This window comes from Pseudorca crassidens, chromosome 9 (assembly GCF_039906515.1).
Source record: "Pseudorca crassidens isolate mPseCra1 chromosome 9, mPseCra1.hap1, whole genome shotgun sequence".
Classification (NCBI taxonomy): Eukaryota; Metazoa; Chordata; class Mammalia; order Artiodactyla; family Delphinidae; genus Pseudorca; species Pseudorca crassidens.
In genome coordinates, this window is record NC_090304.1 from 92,675,210 (window position 1) to 92,694,403 (window position 19,194).

At 40.6% G+C, this 19,194-nt stretch overlaps 1 protein-coding gene across 8 annotated transcripts in view; it reads right to left on the reverse strand.

The window, feature by feature from the left end:
- CADM1 (cell adhesion molecule 1) overlaps positions 1–19,194 on the reverse strand; it is a 344,102-nt gene that overhangs the window by 52,579 nt on the left and 272,329 nt on the right. For all 8 annotated transcript variants that reach the window (XM_067751098.1, XM_067751101.1, XM_067751094.1 and 5 more), the window contains exons 4-6: positions 16,352–16,489; positions 14,026–14,184; positions 1,313–1,412 (exon numbers count right to left, since the gene is read on the reverse strand). In XM_067751098.1, coding sequence (XP_067607199.1) covers positions 1,313–1,412; positions 14,026–14,184; positions 16,352–16,489 — 397 coding nt within the window. The remainder of the gene's footprint in view (positions 1–1,312; positions 1,413–14,025; positions 14,185–16,351; positions 16,490–19,194) is intronic.

Consider the following 19,194-nt stretch of genomic DNA (forward strand, 5'->3'; position numbering starts at 1 on the left):
CCTAATTCAAACAGTTTACACAAAGAAAGAGCTGAATCTTTTGCAGTGTTCAAAGCAGAAGAAGACTGCTCTGGTAAAGCTGGAAGTACTTAAAACCAAATAACTTCGAAACACCCAAGGAAAAGCGAAGCAGAAGACCATCTCCTCCTTCCTAAAGGCCATCTTTACAACACCAAACGGTGAGGAGAGAGAGAAGCAAATCCTCGCCCCTGGAGAAGGACACACAAAATAGGGAGGGCTGACGTGGGAAGACAGCCCACTGCAGCCAGGCTCCCTCCGGCTCTCTGTTTTCTCAGAGATCAGCGCTTAGCTGTCATGGGGAGAATTCTTTCCGAAGACTTGGGGGAAGCTTTGTGAAAATGCTCTGAGGTCCTTGTATGAATAGGCTAGTTAGCAAAACTCTGAGAGGGGGAAAAACATCATAGCGAGGGGACAGCAGAGGGAGCTCAATGCTGTTTTTTGTTGGGGACCAATAAAATCTGACTGCTCCCCATGACTACGTTGACCTGTTGTTCCATGTGACATGGAGTGTTTTCTCCCTCTGAAACAGTTAAAAACAATTTTCACTCTATCAGAAAGATGAAAGGATTCTTCCTCCTCCCCAAACAAAATGGAATAATAGCTAAGGTGGTACCACCACATGGCTTTTGCTATATTAGTGATAATACATGTAGTTTCTCTAATTCACTTTCATTAATTTAGCAGGGCCAAGTGAAGTAGCTTTTTTTACACTTTTCGATAAAATAAGAGTGCGAGTCTTTTCCCTTATGCAGTATGTATACATATTCCTTGAGAAAAATTCCCAAACCATTCCTCACTAACAAAACTATTTCTAGTAGTCACTTTTCCTTGAGGGAAGAAGCAAAATGAAAAGTAAGGCAAATTCATTTGCCTACAGCTGGCCCTACACACAGCAGCTTAATTTAAGTCTGAAAACCATCTTTCCAACGTCTTAGTTAGACATTAACACAGAAGGTAGCAGACATATCATTAGATTGTGGGCACACTACAAATTTATTAGGATTATTTTATGTGGGTGAGAGAAAATAGTTCTGACAGTCATGTTGATGATAATAAAAGAGAATTCGCTGAGATTTCAATCTTAGCTGGCGTTTCATTTTTCTCCCAATCTTCACCCTTAAGAACCACAGATATTTATTCCTTTTCACTGAATATTCTTTTAGTTCCTGAAAAATCTTCCATCCTTTACAGCAGGAGACAGGTGACAGGCCAATGAGTTGTGAACGCACATCTGTGTGTTGTGACATTTACTGCTCCTGACCCTCTGCCAACCTTGGCCTTCAGAACTTACTGGGGCTTCCCGATGGCTTCACATGTTAACTCAAGCGCGTCCCCTTCCCGGGTTAGGCCTTGTAGAGGATAAGTCATCTGAATATGCACTTGAGGCTTATCTGTGTGACAACAACACAAAGTATAATGTTTAGCAAACGATATCATCAGGCAGAACCAGACTTGCACGCTGTCACAAACCCCATACTACCAGCACTCACACGCTTCCCATCCTCATGCCTTCAGTAAAATCCTTCTAATTAGTAAGTAATCCTGGCATTTGCTCAAATTAAACTAATAACTCTAAGAAGTGAACCACAAATAGATAAGAGATTCATAAGCCAACCACGCCACATCAAACATTTCCTGTGAAATACATTTTGTTACATTTAAGTTTATCTCCAGACTCACTCAAGCTAAAGGAAATTCATTTGCCTTCATGCTGAGGTGAAGCCACAGATATCTGCGTTGCTCAGAACTGATACATTTTATCATAGATCATATATTACTATCTGTGCTCAGAATTGATACATTTTATCATAGATCATATATTACTATGTGACAATATGTTGTGACACTGCATATTAATAAGTCTGCCACTTCTGTGCTCTTGTTTTCAAATGGGAAAGGCAAAACTTCTGAATTCCACTCCAATGTCTAAGAATAAAGAACTGGGAGGTTTTGGTGGCCCCTAATGAAACTCTATGATGGCTCAAGGTAAACATATCAGAAGGAAGGAAACTGATGGTTACCGAGTCTACTATGGTAGGAACCGTCGTTGTTGGTGGAAAAAGCCCAGTTTTAGGGACGAGAACATTGGTACCTAGAGAATGATGTAGGTTGTCCAAGGTCATAGAGGTAGCATAATGAGAGACGGCCCCATGAAATGTACGTTTGGAGGGATTATTGATTCAAACCCACATTTCCCAATGGCAATCCGTAATTAAAGCCAAGTATACCGAGTATAGCTTCCTAATGCAGTCAGGTATTTAGGTATTCCTAAGTGATGTATTCCTAGGCGTAAGTGAATACTTCAGTGATGTAGGTATTCTTATTTCCACTAGCTATTTAAAAACTGTGTTTGTGAGTTCGTAGGGCTGTGGGTATGAGAGAGGAACACTAGGAGGTACAGGGAATGGGGAGGGAAGGGGGAGGGGTTGGAATTAACTTAGACACACACACAAATACATTTACAAATAAAACCTGAATGGAATTGGGAGGGTTTTTTTTTTTCCCCTTTGCTGAACTAATAAGCTATTAATCCCTAAATCATTTTTCTCATTTAATTTCATGACTTTGTAAATGTATATTTTTGGAAATGTACCCAAGAGGTAATAAATGTGAGAGGGCAAGACATCAGTTGGCTGAAAGGTCAGAACAATTGCCACAACTTTACTTTCTCGGACAATCACACCACCCAAACAACAGCCCCTCGGCCTTTTACAAGCAGTGGTTCGCTCATTATCATTCACCCTATGGTATCAGGGAGCAAAGAGAAATATGGCGGGGCTCAACCACCTCTCCCTGTACACAGCCAAACAAGCTGCACGAGGTCCTCTCTAGGGATGGCTGTTTTCTGGATGTATTTTTACAGTCGTGTTATTAGCACTGGATCTTTCTGTCTCTGAAAACCACGTGGCATTCAAAACCTTTTAAGAGAGGCTTCTTGTACATCGGTGGGCACTGTACACTGAATTGGTAATGCTTAGCTTCCTGAGGAGCTAAGTCACTTGCCAGTGAACATAAGTTAACTGGGACTGAAAGGTCCAGCTGACCCCTGAAAGTAACACGATTCTATTCTTAGACTTGTTGGCAAAGGCAATGTTTATGAGGAAAATGGCCTAGAGGTCTCCAGATACTGATAGCTGGGTGGGGAAGCTAATCATTAAAAAAAGGCAAAAATACTCAAAAAGGATAAACAGGATGACCTTAAATGAGCACTGGCTGCTGGGCAAGTGTCCTGGGCACCCACCTTTGAGAGCTACAGACAATACTGTAGGCTAAATACAACCATTGGGTGACATATGTGGGTCTATTATTTTTGGTGGTATAATACACTTGTACACAGAGCTAGTTGGTAAAGTTTATTAAAAAAAAACAACCCACAAGATATCAAAAAAAAAAAAAAATGGTAGAAGGTTATGCCACTGAAAACACAGACAACAAAATACCGGCTCCCCTGCTCAGAAACAGCAGCACTTCTGGAGTTCCTGGTTAGGGAACCTCTGTCATCCTTATCCAACCATTCTGAGGAAACCTAAATTTAAAGCCCCGAATTTGGGCTGAAACGTAACATTTTCTTAGAGGTTAATCTCTGATCCACAGAAGGTCTACATTTTCCATGCACTGCCGACCTCGCCCATTAATTAAGGAGAAGCAGAAGGCTTGCTGGCCAGTGTGGAAGGCTCTTTTGTCCTCTTTTCTCCTTTGTGTAATTTACAAGCAAACAGAGAGAGTATATTTTTCAGCACAGTGCACTAAGGGTTTTCACACGCTCAGCTTCCATTAATAATAAAGACCGTGTTGAAAATCTATCCACCCTGCCTTTTCAGTACCACTGAGTTTGTTTTAGTTAAATGCTTTTTATGTTCCTAATGGCTGTTTGCCAGTTGTCAATTACTCACATAAATTAGGAATAACAAGCTAAGGCCTTGCTATACCTGGAATTTACATTTAAAAAATCATATACTAAGCCATAGGAAATACACCTTCAATTTTGATAACGGATTTTCCCAATTTACTCTCTAGGTTTCTGGAGAAACATCTACCATCTACTTATGGGTACAGCTGCCACAGTCATCTTAATAGGTCGCTGGAAAGGTAAACATTAATCTTGCTTGTATTATACAGAAAAATGTCCTCCTCTGTTGACACAGGCAGTATTTATAGGCATATTATTCGACCGTGGGCAGCTGAGCTATCTTCACGCCCAGCCTAGGAGCCAAATAGAGGGTCTGTGTGCCAAGATCCATCTCTGGGTGAAGGAAACTTAAAAAACAAATTCAATTCCCCCTCCTTTGCCCTGAAAGAGGAACTGGAGCCTTCCCAACAGGCGGAATAGAAACCCTGGGGCTCCACTGGCACCTCTAGAACCCAGGGCTGCTACGTTTTCCCAGGATAATCCTGACCACAATCCGACTATGTCAAAATACTGAACACTCCAGATGGCTGATTGAATAGCCCAGAAGCTCATCATTTATATTTTAATTATGTCCATAAATCAAACGTTATAACCCACCAAATCTTTTCTGAAACAGGACCAGACTCCAAGATTTATTTTTAAGTAATGAGGTAAGGCCCAGAACATTTTCTGGGTGATCATTTTACGCCTCGGTTGGTGTTGGAAGGCACAAAAGCCAGATGACACTTTCTGCCCAAGTGCAATAACTGTCTAGAAATGTACTGCAGAATGGCTTAATGTCACTATAAAATGGAACTGCTATATAAAAATAAGAAAAATAGTTAGGTCTGTGCACTCATGGAACATTACAGTTACAGAGATGGTACCACCAACAGCTAATAAATTAGGTCGAGGGATCTGGGGTTTTCATAATCCACTGTAATTTTTTAAAAACCCCGTAAAAGACGTTTAGCAAGGCTACTCCAGCAGACAAAATTCGTCCATTGGTCCAAGTCGCACAGAGGGTTAAATACCAGGAGACTTTAGGTCACACTACAGTAGCAGCCAATTAAAAAAATCATCTTAGAAAGACATTCTGATCTGATGAGACTTTCTTTAGATGGACTTTGCTCTCTCTATAAAGGGAAAAAATATATATATAAAAGGAAACTCTTAAAGAGGTTAGAATGGCTTGCTGGCAGATTACAATTGATGTCATGCCAGTCTGACCTTGTACCATATTCTATGGTCTTTTCAGAAGATGAAACTCAAGACTCTGGAACCTGTATTTCGCTTTCCTATGTAAATGAAAAGTCACGGTCTCCTTCGCTCTAGATTACCGCACTAACATATCAGGTCTTTAAAATTTCTTAGTTAAAAAAAGTACACCGTGGTTTCCTTTTGCCTGGGATATTATCCTCCCCATGTACCAGAGAGGAGCATTGCTGAGATAAGAGGGAAGGCGCCCTGACACCGCGGCAGGAGGAGACCTGTTAGCCCAGGGGCTCCTGACGCTTTCCCTGCCTGAGATTTTCTAAATCAGGGGACGTGGGCCTCAAACGTTCGTTCATTGATGTGCTGACTGCAAGCAGGCCCAGGAACCCAAGTGCAAATCTGTTCCTGCAGGCTCTTTGCATCCCTTACTTAGATTTCATCCAACATTCTGAAACACCTGTTAGAGTGAGACTGGATGCCTGTTGACCAAGTGTTCATTGTTTTGGGCCTACCAGGGAGAACTCAAGGGCAGTGTGGGCCCAGATGGAATCAGAATGGCTGGGTTTGGTTTGGGTCAGTGCCTGTGCATTCAGGTGGGGAAGCACTGACAGAAGGGTCTTTGTCAATCATGGGGGATTACTGCAGTTTGGAGGAGCACAACAATGCCGAGATGCACCTGAGATTTGGTGAGTATTAGGGGCTGCTTGAGCTCAAAGCAGAATCAACCCCTATAACATGGCTGCCTAAGCTGTTGGGAGAGCCCAGCTTTGCTCTGAAGGAGGGCGATGTATCACGAGGTCATTGGGGCTGGTGAGAGAACACAGTCACAGCGAGCTCTCAGAGGACTTAAAAAGAACATCTTGCAAAAGGTTTGCTTCCCATTGTCATAATACATTCACGAATAATTTTCACTGCCATTTATTTTGTTTGTTTGCAAGGTGAAGGACCTCCTGCTGTTACATCTGTTGTATGAACTGGAGCACTTAAACTGCTATTCTTGAGGAGGGCTGAGCTATGATGAGTGGGATGAGTCAAACCTGGGGGGACGGATGTGGGACCGAAGAGCATGTGCCACATTACACAGTAAAATGCAGTTTCCTCTTGTTGCAACTTGTAAGTAGCTTTGTGGATATTGAAATTACTGTTTACCCAACAGAATCAAATTTTATTCTGTGATGTTGTGGCGGAGAGTAGCTTCCAGTGCCTTTGAAGTGGGGTGCACACTCACCCACACAGCACTCTTCCATATCTTTGAGAAATCTTCAGAATTAGAAAGTGAACACTGGGTGAGAAAATTCTCATAGCAAGATTTTCTGCACGAGAACGTTAGCTCTGTAACAAGAAAAGGTTTTGTTTTTTGTATCCCTGGTGCCTAGAACAGTGTCAGTGCCTGGCACATAGTAGGCGTTCAATACATATTTACCAAGTGAATGAATGAATGAGAAAGTGGGGGAACACTGGGGCATGGACTTCTAGCTCTGCTACTGGTTAAACAAAAACAAAACAAAAACAAGCAGACCATGAATCCCTCGAAGCCCTGTTATAAGACACACAAGGCCCATTAAAATTTTCAAGTGTTTATTTGAGCATCCATTTGAACAGGGCAGCCCAGACTGAAAATGCTCCAATAGGAGCTGGGGGAAAGGTTTTAATAGAAAAGACACGGAAGTAAAGCAAGTGAATGATCTGATTGGCTGGAGCTTGAGCAGTTGCCTTTTCTGGGAAGCCTGGTTAGCTGTTTGTGATTGGCTGGGCCTAAGTTTCATTGCCTTGGAGTGCATTGGCTTTGGTTTAGGTTTTGGTTTGCCTACATAAGCTACCAAGGTATCAGAGTCACCTTATTAGATTGGTCTAATGGCCTCCTTGTTTAATCACTTTAACAGCCCTCATTGCAAAATACAATTCTATTTTTCTTTTAGAAGGTTAATCCAGCTCCCAAAATGTGAGGTCCAACCCGCGTGTCTGAGTTACGCACTTCCACTTCACTACACGTTTATTTAGCATTTTGGGTATATTCCAAGGTGGCATCTCCAATGAAATCATAAAGAATGTTGTTGAACCATTCTTTTTATTTATTTTTTGTTAACCACCTTAAGTATAGGAAGTTTTGTTTGTTCAACATTTTTAAAAACATGTTTTTTTTAAATTGAAGTATAGTTAATTTACAATGTTGTGTTGGTTTCGAGTGTACAGCAAAGGGATTCAGGTTTACACATATATATATATATATATATATATATATATATATATATATATGTATGTATGTTCTTTTTCAGATTCTTTTCCATTATAGGTTATCATCAATACAAGATATTGAGTATAGTTCCCTGTGCTATACAGTAGGTCCTTGTTGGTTACCTATTTTACATATAGTAGTGTGTATATGTTAATCCCAAACTCCTGATTCATCCCCCACTCCCCCCAGCGATCCCCTTTGGAATATTCTTTTTAGATTTTGAGATGTTAGCTTTACAACCATTGAACCTTCCACAGAATCCAAATCTGACCTTGAGTTAAAAACCATTAAGAGAGCACATTAGAAGACTAGTTTCACTACATAGTATTCAATGTCCACAGCCACAGAGACACATCTTTTCCAAATACATTAGGTCAGACAGTGAGATGTGGGAAGACAGATGTGGGAAGAGGCGTCTTTCTACAGGGTGTGGCTTCAGAAGGCAGGGATGATGGCAAAGTCTTTCTTCCCTAAGAGTCATGTCATTCAAGTCTTGTTCACAGTGGAGTTGGCCCAATATTTACTCTTTGTTTTTTGAGTACTAGTGACTCAGCCTCCTGCCCCCTTTGGCACTGCAGAATGCCTCACTAACACTCTATAGAGTTAATGGCATCAGGAACTTGGACCCGCTTCTACTGTGTGTTAACACAAAAAATGATAGGTTAAAACATTAGTTTGAATCAGGGGGGTCTCCATGCCTTGATTATTTTTCAGGAGGAATAATAAATACTGAAATAACTTCCCTGGAACTCAATTCATTGCTTTAAAAAAATAAAAGAAAGGGAGAGTGGGAGGAAGAGCATATTCTGTTAAAAAAAAAAGAGACCGGAGGGGCTTCCCTGGTGGCGCAGTGGTTGAGAGTCCCCCTGCCGATGCAAGGGACCCGGGTTCGTGCCCCGGTCCAGGAAGATCCCACATGCCGCGGAGCGGCTGGGCCCGTGAGCCATGGCCGCTGAGCCTGCGCGTCCAGAGCCTATGCTCCACAGTGGGAGAGGCCACAGCAAAAAAAAAAAAAAAAAAAAAAAAAAAAAAAAAAAAGAGAGAGAGAGAGAGAGACCGGAGATCAGAGAGAAACAGGCCAAATATGAAAACTCCAGCTATTACGCTTTGAAGAATATAACCTGGGAATAGAATTGATGGGGGAGAGGATGGGATGTGGGAGCTGCCGTGGTAAACTGTGTCTTATCCTCCACTCCAAACAGGAAAGATTTTCCCATTTCCAGGTTTTTTCTCCCTCCTTCACTGCAGGACACTATCGATACCAGAGAAACATTTATTTTGGCACAAGGAACAGGTTTTGATCATCTCCCTCAATGCCCAATTTTCCCCCAATTGAGGGAATGAAAGAAGAAAAATCTAGCCTTCTGTGGACCCTCAATGAACAGGAATATGGATTTACAAAATATCTGGCTACACTGAGTCAATAAAACTCATTTGGAAAATGATGTCCACGAACACAATTAACTGGCAGATGATAATCCGAGCAGGGAAGGCGTTCAAACATCCATTTTTTGAGTCTTTGGTTTCATTCTCCCTTTCAAAACATATCTCTTAAATTTTTTTTTCAGATATGCACACACACACAAAACCCTCACTAGACGAGGATTTTTGCAAAACATTTTAAAGAGCAAGGCTACGATGGGGGAAAGCAAAAGACACACAGCAGTAATTCCAGAGCTTCGGATACACCTCGGTCCAGAGTAAGGCTTCCCCCCTTGCACAGCAATCTGAATTCCATACTGAGGGTCACACCTTTTCTTTGAATTCCCAGCTTATGTCGCTATGTGTTTCCACCTTGATGCTATTTAGACAGTTTTCTTTTAACGTGCAGACAGTGAACTGTTCTCCTTTAAACAGGCTTTTATTTGACAAGAGTACGTTCGCTCAGATCTGAAGCTCCACTAACCGTGCTACAATTCTACCACATTCTGCTATAATCAACCCTGTTGTAAATTTGAGCAACGCTATATACACAGACATTGGAAAGAAAAAACTGCACAGAAAGAGTTTAGGGTCATATAGCTCAGAACATTAAAAAGCAAAACTGTTCTCTGCCTAACATCTAAGGAAAGAGAGCTTTGAATTCCAGCTCGCGAGCACAATTACTTGCTGTTTTAAACATTTAACTGCGTGCTGCCGTATCCTTGCTGAGTCTTAGAATGAAAGCTAGAAAACTAAGAGCCCTACTGTATGTTCTTCCTTCCCAGCAACGGTCCTATGAGAAAACCTTATTAATGAGCTTGCAAACGAGCACCCAACAGGGAAATGCCACAAACAAGAGCAGCTAATGCCCCGGAAAATCAAATAACCGAACACTTGGCTGATTGTGGTGCCTTTCATATTTTTAATAAAAAGAAGGGAGGGGCGACTTTAATTCACTAATTCTGAGAGGTCAACACCTTGCTGAACAAAACAACTCACTTATTTATGTTCAGAAATTTCCAGATGATAAATTACATGGACGTTAATCACTTCAATGCATACTACACAATTAATATCTGTACTCACCAAACTTAAGGATTATTTAAAGCATGACAGCATACACATCTGGCTGATTTTTCACATAATTGGGCACCACAATTTCTCCTGGTACCATATACAAGTGGCTTAACAAACAAACACTGCAAAATTCTGTGTTCAATTAATTAGGACTTAAACCCACACGACAAAAGGGATTCCAAGTTGGAGCTCAAGCCTTGTCTTCTAGACAATATGGTGGCTCTCCGTGTCAAGGGGAGTGTGCAACCCTTCCCTTCATTTTATCCCTCCTCCTTGCTCCTGTCATTTTTAAAGTAAGATATTTAGTGGCATACAATGTAGGTTTTCATTTCCTTTTTAAAAAATAGTATTTTCTAAAAGGACATAATTTATACAGCATTCAAATCCATTATCTGTCATTTTACTCTGTTCTTATCCTGATTAATATCCATCCATCTTAGATGAGGTAGAGAGAGGTTTCCAAAAATCTTCATGTAGCAAAATGGGCCAAGGTTGAACTGAGTATACTTAACACCAATCCTATCAGGTTAGATTTGCCTCGAAGGTAGTCTCATTTCCCCAGAGTAGAGTAATTCTTAATCTGAGGTCCATGGACCAGCTCAGGATGTCCTGGTGATAAACTAATGTTTATCACTGATAGTATAAGAAATCTTTTTAGGTGGCAAAGGAAAGGACATTAAAAAATAATAGTTGTATATTTATCTTAAAGTTTACTAGATAGAATATACATAGCAAATAAAACTCATAATTTTACAGGTGTTTTTACACACGTCTTGGTTAGGTTAAAGCAATAAAATGACTTAAAAATTCTAAATATGATACGAACACAGATGACCCGTGGATTTGGTAAAACTTGTGAATGTGGCCCTTGAATACCTAAAATTAGGAAAACTGTAAATACACCCCTTATACTGGAAGTAAAATGTGGTGAATGTCATCATTTCCAGCTCTATAGCTGTCAAAGGATTTTAAAGGGGTCAACGATCCCCAAAAGTTTAAGAACTGCTGAGTCCAGAGTTTGGGCCAATTAAAAAATAATGGTCTAATGTTACTCCTCAAAGAGTATCCAAAATAATTCACCATCCATGCACACTGGCTACTGAATCTCAGGCATTCAAGTATCTCTTCTTTTTACATGGCCATCAAGAATGTATGTATGTGTATAACTGAGTCACTCTGCTGGACAGCAGAGACTGGCACAACACTGTAAATCAACTATACTTCAAAAAAAAAAAAGAGAGAGACATGGTGTGGCTTGTCTGCAGAGAGGGGCCTCCTATGGGGGGAATGGAGCTGAACCCCCAACACCACTGGCCAAGGTCTGAGAAAGTTCTAGTGCCCAAAGACTGAGTGCCTTGAGCACCTGAGGCACGAGGCTTTTTGTTGTCCATAGCTGCTGGTGTTCAAGAAGAGTAAAGCTGGTAGGTGATGAAGTAGAGAATTCCAATGTGTCTGAAGATGCTACGTAAGGAATTCCTGGCTGACTCCGCAAATTTTTCAGTAGTGCTCTAGAGAGGGAGGGTAGTGACCTGTCAGGTGACTTTCTTGAGCATGAAGCATCCTATTAAGATGCCAGATGGGACTCTAAACTCCATTCAGATTAACACATTGCTTTGTAATCCTTAACCTTCTTTTATGCAAAAAGACATTTTTCCTATATACATTCCAAGAAATGGAATATCAAAGGATAAAATGTTTGTGTGGCTTACGCTGGGTAAAAGAACAGAGTCTCCCATAAAAAGGTGCCATGTTAAAGTTAAAAATGACCCAGGGATGTGTCTTCAATTTGGGGAAGGCATTAAAGTCACCTTCCTGCAGTTAAGGGCCAGCAGTACTTTGTAAGACTGAAGTCAAATGGATTCAGATACACAGCTTTATTCCTTTTCTTAGAAGGACAAATCTCACTTGAATCTTCAAAAGAAAAGGCTTTATAAAGATCATTGGCAAGTCTTCCAAGGGGTAGGAGGTGTGGTGCTTGAAATATTTTGCATTTGGGAATGAGTGTAATTTTGTAGGTGGGTGGGGCTATATTCTATTTAGAAGATACTCTGGGAAACTAAGAGTTTAGGGGTGGGAACTGGGTGAACAGCTACTCAGGTCTCACAAAGGAGCTAATGTATTATTAAAGCTAATGGGCCCCTACAAGGAAAGTTAATGGATATTAAGTTTGCTTAAATGAATTACATATTAACAAAGTCACAAGAAATCTACTATCTGCCAATTTAGATAATATCTGATCTTTTCTGTTTTCCCATTATAGGGACATTACACCACAATAGTTTTAGTGATATGAAAATTATAAGCATGATGCCCATAATGAAGCTACATAATGAAGTAGATGAAATGAATTAACAAGAAAAACTGGCATTATGTAATGTTCAATTGAGCCAAGCTCATGAAGTGGAATGGGATGGCTTTGTAGAAGCAACTTTTTATAACTTTCTCCATCCCCTGTTTTGCTCAGGCAACCTAAGCAGGTGATACAAATCATAGGGGGATTCATGGTGCCCACCCCTGCCACCACCAAATACATACCTAATTCCTAACCTCTGGAACCTGTGACTGTGGCCTTATTTGGAAAAAGATTCTTTGCAGATGTAATTAAGTTAAGGATATTGAATTGAGACCATTCTGGGTTACCCGGGTGGGCCCTAAGTCCAATGACAAGTGTCCTTATAAGAGACACACAGAGAAGAGAAGAAGGCCAGGTCAAGATGGAGACAGAGAGTGGAGTGATGTGGCCACAAGCCAAGGAACACCTGGAGCCACCAGAAGCCAGAAAAGGCAAGGAAGGATCCTCTCCCTAGGGCCTTTGGAGGGAATTTGGCCCTGCCGACACCTTGATTTCAGACTTCTGTCCCCTAGAACTGTGAGAGAATAAATGTCTGTTGTTTATTAAGCCATTAAATTTGTGGTAATCTGCTATGGCAGCCCTAGAAAATTAATAGAATAATTCATAGAGAGTAATGCTTTTCCTTTATCTGATGCCCAATCATTGACATCCAAACAAACTCTAGTAACATTTTCACTAGGCACACCCAAAGGCCACCTGGAATTTTGCAGAGGCCAAGTTACAGAAGTCTTTTGATAAAAAGTGAGAAGCTGGCTACTCAGCCACAACTTTGGTGCAAGGATAATTTTGTGCAGAAAACAGACATTTTTTCCACAAGTAGGAGAGCCCAGAGGAGAAGATGAGGAGAGCATCTTTAGTCCATAGGGCACAGTGAGAAGAAACCTCACTCACCACGATCCAGCTTTTACTGATGAAGCCATCAAGACCGCGGCACTCATCCCAAAGAGTTCCACTTTTAAACTCATCGCTATAATTTAAGCTAAAATAGAAGAGAACTTGCAATCTAAAACAAGATGCTGATGTTCAGTGGGAATAAAATCCCTTCTATAAAAAAATTCAGCACTTATGATGGGGTTAATAAAGCTGGGGGTGGGGGGGCGGCTGGAATTACCCTAGATTTTGAAGTTGGCATAGAAATGATTACAGTCAATATTCACTAAATTTAATTAATTAAGTCATGCACTAGAGCAGATGGAATCATTTTCAAGTTTTACATTTGGGTTAAATGTAGTATTTTCAAAATCCTCATTGGCACTCTATAATATGGCAGTGTTTCAGTAGAATAATCCTTTGATTATTTTTCTACCAAGACAACAAGATGAAAATTCCACCTAAACTATATAAAAACATATGTATTCAATAAGTGGCTTCTGAAGTGTTTTTAAAGAACTGCTACTCTATACCCTCAGGATAAAATACTTGGGTAATGCTATGGTTTGAGTGTTTGTGTCCCCCCCCCCCCGCAAAAACTTATACGTTGAAATGCTGATCCCCAATGTGATGGCGTTAGGAGGTGGGGCCTTTGGAAGGTGATTAGGTCAGGAGGTTCGTGAAACCCTCATGACTGGGATTAGTGCCCTTATAAAAGAGGCTGCAAAGAGCTCTCTAGCCCCTTCCACCATGTAAGGACACCGTGAGAAGGCGCCAGCCATGAACCAGGAAGAGGGACCTCACTGGAACTTGACCATGCTGGTACCCTGACCTTGGACTTCCCAGCCTCCAGAACCGTGAGCAGTAGATATCTGTTGTTCATAAGCCACCAGCCTGTAGTAGTTCGCACAGCAGCCAGAAAGGACTAAGACAGGTACTCACACTGTACTTCTAGATACCGCTGGGTCTGCAAGTTTCCAGTGACGGCAGGGTGCTCCACCTGACAGATCACCGGGACCCCGTCATCCTCCTTGTGCACCTTCAGCATCAGCTGACTAGTCACGGTGTACATGTCTGACCACTCCTCCACCTCCGATTTGCCTGGGGGGACATACCAAGAAACCAGAGCTGAGTGAGTCTCACTCTTTTCTTAAATATCCTCCCCTCCCTCCCTCTGCCCCAACGTTACTATTTTAATAAACATAATGGAAGTCACTCCAGATAAGGGTAATCTGGGGGTAGATAACTGATAAAAGGATAATTTCCTACTTTTCAGCCTTGCAGGATAGTATTTAAGATAATCAACTCTACATACTATTTACTATTTTTATTTAAATATATGTTTCTTCTGTCTTAAATTTTCCCACAAAAAAGCAGCTGAAAGTTGACCCATTTTGACATTTGACTGCTCAGGCCCTAGAGAGGAAGAAAAGAGAAGTGCTTTTTCCCCCTACAACCATCTGAACTTAACACATCTACTAGGCTGTAATGTGGTTTAAAAATTCCAGGACGTCATCCAAATCCCTTAAGTAATTTCAATCAGGAGTAAAGATATAAACAACCCCCTTTGCCCACGCCCATCAGCAATTAACAGGGAAAGCAACGACAATTAAATGAAATTGTAATTGAAATGTTTAAACTCTGAGACTTTTGGAAGAACACAAAAAAATGCAGTGGCAGTGGGTAGAGCAAAGTAAGATATAGGCTTCAGGCCAGAAGGGAGCCACGTCCAAGAACACCCAGAAAAGGGGGGGAGGAGGCTTCCGGATGGGATGAATAGGCCAAGGAGGCCCCTTTCCTGAACTCAGCACTCCCTGGGACATGACGCACCATTAACTTTCTTTTAATGTTTTGTACTTATTGGTACACATTTAATGGCTCAATTCACTTAGACAGAAAAGCAGAGGGGAAATGAGAAATTCCTTCCTTCCAAAGCCATACCTAGGAAATAGGAGATTAAAACAGAGCAAGCTTTTTGAAACTTAAGCCATTATATATAGATTTTTCTGTTTCTAGATATAGATTTTTATATCCTCTTTCTAAAAGGACTTTCTTTTCTTCCCGGAACTATTTATTTATTTAACAAGCACATACAGAGCACTTACCTTGGCCCAGACACTAGCCCCATGCTTTACAAATATTCACTCATTTCATCTTCATAAGAATCACACAAGGTATGTAAATATTAATATCCCCATTTTAGAGGAAATTGAGGCACACAGCAAGCATTTCTGTCAAATGATCAGAGGAGTTCAGGCCCTGAGTCCTCTGTCCTGGGTACTACTTGCAAGGCAACCTTTTGCAAAGAAAGGAATCGGAATGCAGACATGCATGAGGAACTTAGGATAACTGGCAAAAAGAGAGTCAAAAATAGGGGCTAGGCTGTATCCTTCAGCCGATGCAGCGGCTAAGAGGGCAGATGTCCGAGGATCCAGGAATCAAATCTGGATGGCCCGGTACTGAGGGAGAGACAATAGGAGCAGGGTTAAAAAAGTTGCCTGTGCTGCCAGCACAAAGTCAGAAACGTTGCAGAAGAATAGGCTGCTGACATGGGCAACTGAATCACAGACTTCTCAAGAAGGGTGGTGCCTGCAAGTTCGCTATGAAGATAGATTCTCAGCTGCTTAGCACAAGCACTCTTGCAGGAATGCCCATTGTCAAAACAACCAATAGTCCAAGAGATGTTAGAATGACTTGGTATTCACCATGGCCAAGACTGCTATACTTTTTTTTTCAAGGTGTAACACAAGAATCTGGGGTCCTGACCCACCCTGGGTCACAGGGTAAAAGCAAGGAGAACTAAGGGTACAGACATGGCCAGCCTGAGCTCAGGGGATACCTCAGTGATTCTAACTGGTCTAGCGAGCTCTAGTTTACAGGTCTGGTTCTCTCTGAGCCTCTGAGTAAACACCTAGCAGCACATATCACCATGAACCCTCAAACGACAGAATGAGGATATGAATTAGAACAGTAAAATGCCGTTATGCTTTGGGCTCAGACACACTTACTAACTGATTGCAAACCATATGTTAGGTTGGCCAAAAAGATCAGTTAAGAAATACATTGTTTGATAAAGTTCTTGGTGAAAATGAAAAATGTGTCTTTCATTTTTGCTTATAACAGAACCGACTTTTTGGTCAACCCAATATAAATGAGCATTTTTGTTCAGGGGTGTGTTTTGCATTTGTCTTTAACGTCCACAAAGATATACTCCTGCTGGGATCGAGTGTGGACTGGCTTCCTCAGTACCAGGCAATTCGCATCTTACCTTTGAGCTCCTTGTTCCCTTTGAACCACCTGATGGTCGTGGCTGGTTTGCTGGCCATGGCAGTGCAGTTGACTTCAATCTCCTCACCTTCCACCGCAGTGTCTTTCTGGATATCGATCATCAGATTACGTGGTGGGACTACAAATTAAACATGTGTGCTTTTTAAACACAGAATCTATTTCTGGGCATATTCTTCTATTCATTAGAAACTAGGACCATTGCTCTCAAAAAAAGGAGATAACAATAGACATTCCTGATGGGAATTTAAAACAAACTGCCACTGGAGGAAACAGAAGAAAGACAAAGTCATTACCAAATAAAGCGAGTTACGTAAAATCCCTTACTTCAGAATTCGTCCTAAAGTTATCTGATAAAATGACCAGTCTTCCACTCCTATCAGTGACCAAGTTATAAAAATATAGATACTAGATTTGCTATCAATCGATCATTAGAAAATTGACCAGAAAGCAGATATAAAAGCAAGAGGAGTTAACACTATTGACATTATCCTCCTTACCTGGAAGTCTCTGAGAGGAATATTTGTCCTTAAACTCAACCCTTGGATTTCAATCTTCATATGAAAGATTCCAAAGTCAACCAGCAAAGATCAAAAACATGGAGTCCCGTAAAAGAATCACTCCCCATAAACATACACAGAAAAACTGTGCCTCAGAGCCACTTCCATTCAATTCAAAGTATTTACAGAGATCTAGAATATGATCTTGACCTCTGATGGATGGCGTAGTAATAAGATCCTTTAGCTATGAAGATGTAGTAATGTAGGAAATGCCAGTTAATTTGTAATGATTTTCTATTTCTAGATTTTCTGAAATCTAAAGCTGCAAATTTTAGAAACCAAAGGTGGAAAAGACGATTGAGTGTAGGTTAGATTTCCACCTCAGAATTAAAACCACTCTTGTCTAAGCATATTAAACATATATGTAATAAAATGATTAGAATAAAATATTTGGGGGCTAAAATGCTGAATATCAAATAAAGAGTAATGACGGTGGTTGATAAAGAAAGCATGTTATCTTTTCGGAAACTGAGTTGACAATGAAACCATATAAGTGCAACCTTATGTCAAGACTGAGCTTCTTGAAATAAAAATCAATAAGAATACTGAATTCAGCAGACTGAATCTAAAAATATATGTCCTGACCACCATGAATAAGCAAAGATGGTTCTAAGACTTATGATTAATAAGTTTCTCAACTCAGAAGAGAAACAAGAAATTAAATATGTATAAACATGCCATCCTGATGATCAAGTTGAATAATAAATCTCTGATACTGCTTCAATAAATTATGGGATTAAACCATGTATTTGAGATTTCCAACTGTTCTAGTCCAATGTGAAAATTCTACCCACAGGAAGACTTTTACACTGAATTGAAGCAGTTGAAAATTTCTATAGAGAATTATGGAAAAGGAAAAGGAAAATGATTTATTGTGTATGTTTCTCAGCAAGATAGTTGGTAGGGGGAGTGTAACTATTGGAGCAAAATCACGTCTCTTCTTTGTTCCCTGTATCACAGGAAGCTAACACAGTTGCTCAACTGGACGTGTTGCTAAAGTGATGTGGCCCCAATGAGTAGTTAAATATGGCAAAGAACTACCCTAGTTTACATTTTAAGAAAAAATAAGCATAAAGAGAGATAGTCTAACATCCAATTTGGAGTTGCACATCTGCCAACATTTTAAGAGACAGAAAGGCAGGTATAAAAGTAAATGGGATGATTTGGCTAGCTATTTCCTCAACGCAGTTTATCCTTCCTAGATGACAATCAGGTAGGTTAAAGATTTTCATTACACGTACCTAGATAGCTGATATGGGGTACACAGAGAGACTAGATGTTTACGCCCAACAAATACTACTAAATTCTGTGTGCCGTATAATAGGAATATTGAAAAAAATGCTTTTGTTAGAGCAAATGTCAGAGGAAAAGACTGTCCAAGCCTAAAGAAAATAAGATCTTGGTGAGCTATGGGGAACAGAAGAAGAGGCTTAGATAAAAAGGGAATAACTAAGGAGTAAAAGAGCTAGGAATGTCCTCCCAACAAATGTAGGGCTGAAAGTCAAACAGTATTAATTCTTTTCAAGGTCCAGGCAGAAATAAAAATGGAGTGATGAAAATAATTTCTGATATTGACATGTGCAATGATTTTCAATGAGAAAAATGTAATTGAGTAATGTAATTGATGGGATACTACTCAATTTAAGCAAACTTAAATTGAGACGGGATACTCACAGAAGGGTTCTCTTCAGATGAGAAAAAGAGGGCAAATAGCTAAAGGTAATGTGTAATACACATTACCTTTCTTGCTTGGAAAATACTACAGGATGGGATAGAGCAGATTTCAGTATGCATGGATAACTTTGGGAGAAACACTTTGATGGTCATTCTGTGGTAACCTGGGAATCTTCCTGATGGGAATAGATCCAGGAGCTGTTAAAAGGTTCCAGCAAATATCAATTGTCAGGTCTTGACGGCATTAAGGTTCAAACATAGTCTTTGTCAGATATTAGTTTTCTGTGTGTTCCTGAGTATCTTTCCTTTATCCTCTCCTTTCTCGTGTTGAGTCTGAAGATACTGGAGAGCTCTCTCTCCTCCTCACAGGCTTCTTCTAACCTCCACTAGCAATTCACCTTCAGTGGTACTTCTTAGTAGAGGAAGTACTTAATTCTCTCCATCAGATGGAGAAGGTCATAAGGATGATGGCGTGCTCTTTTCACATTATCAATAATGTCTGCTATTTCAAAGTAAGGAAATGGTGGGGCTTCCCTGGTGGCACAGTGGTTGAGAGTCCGCCTGTTGATGTGGCAGACACGGGTTCGTACCC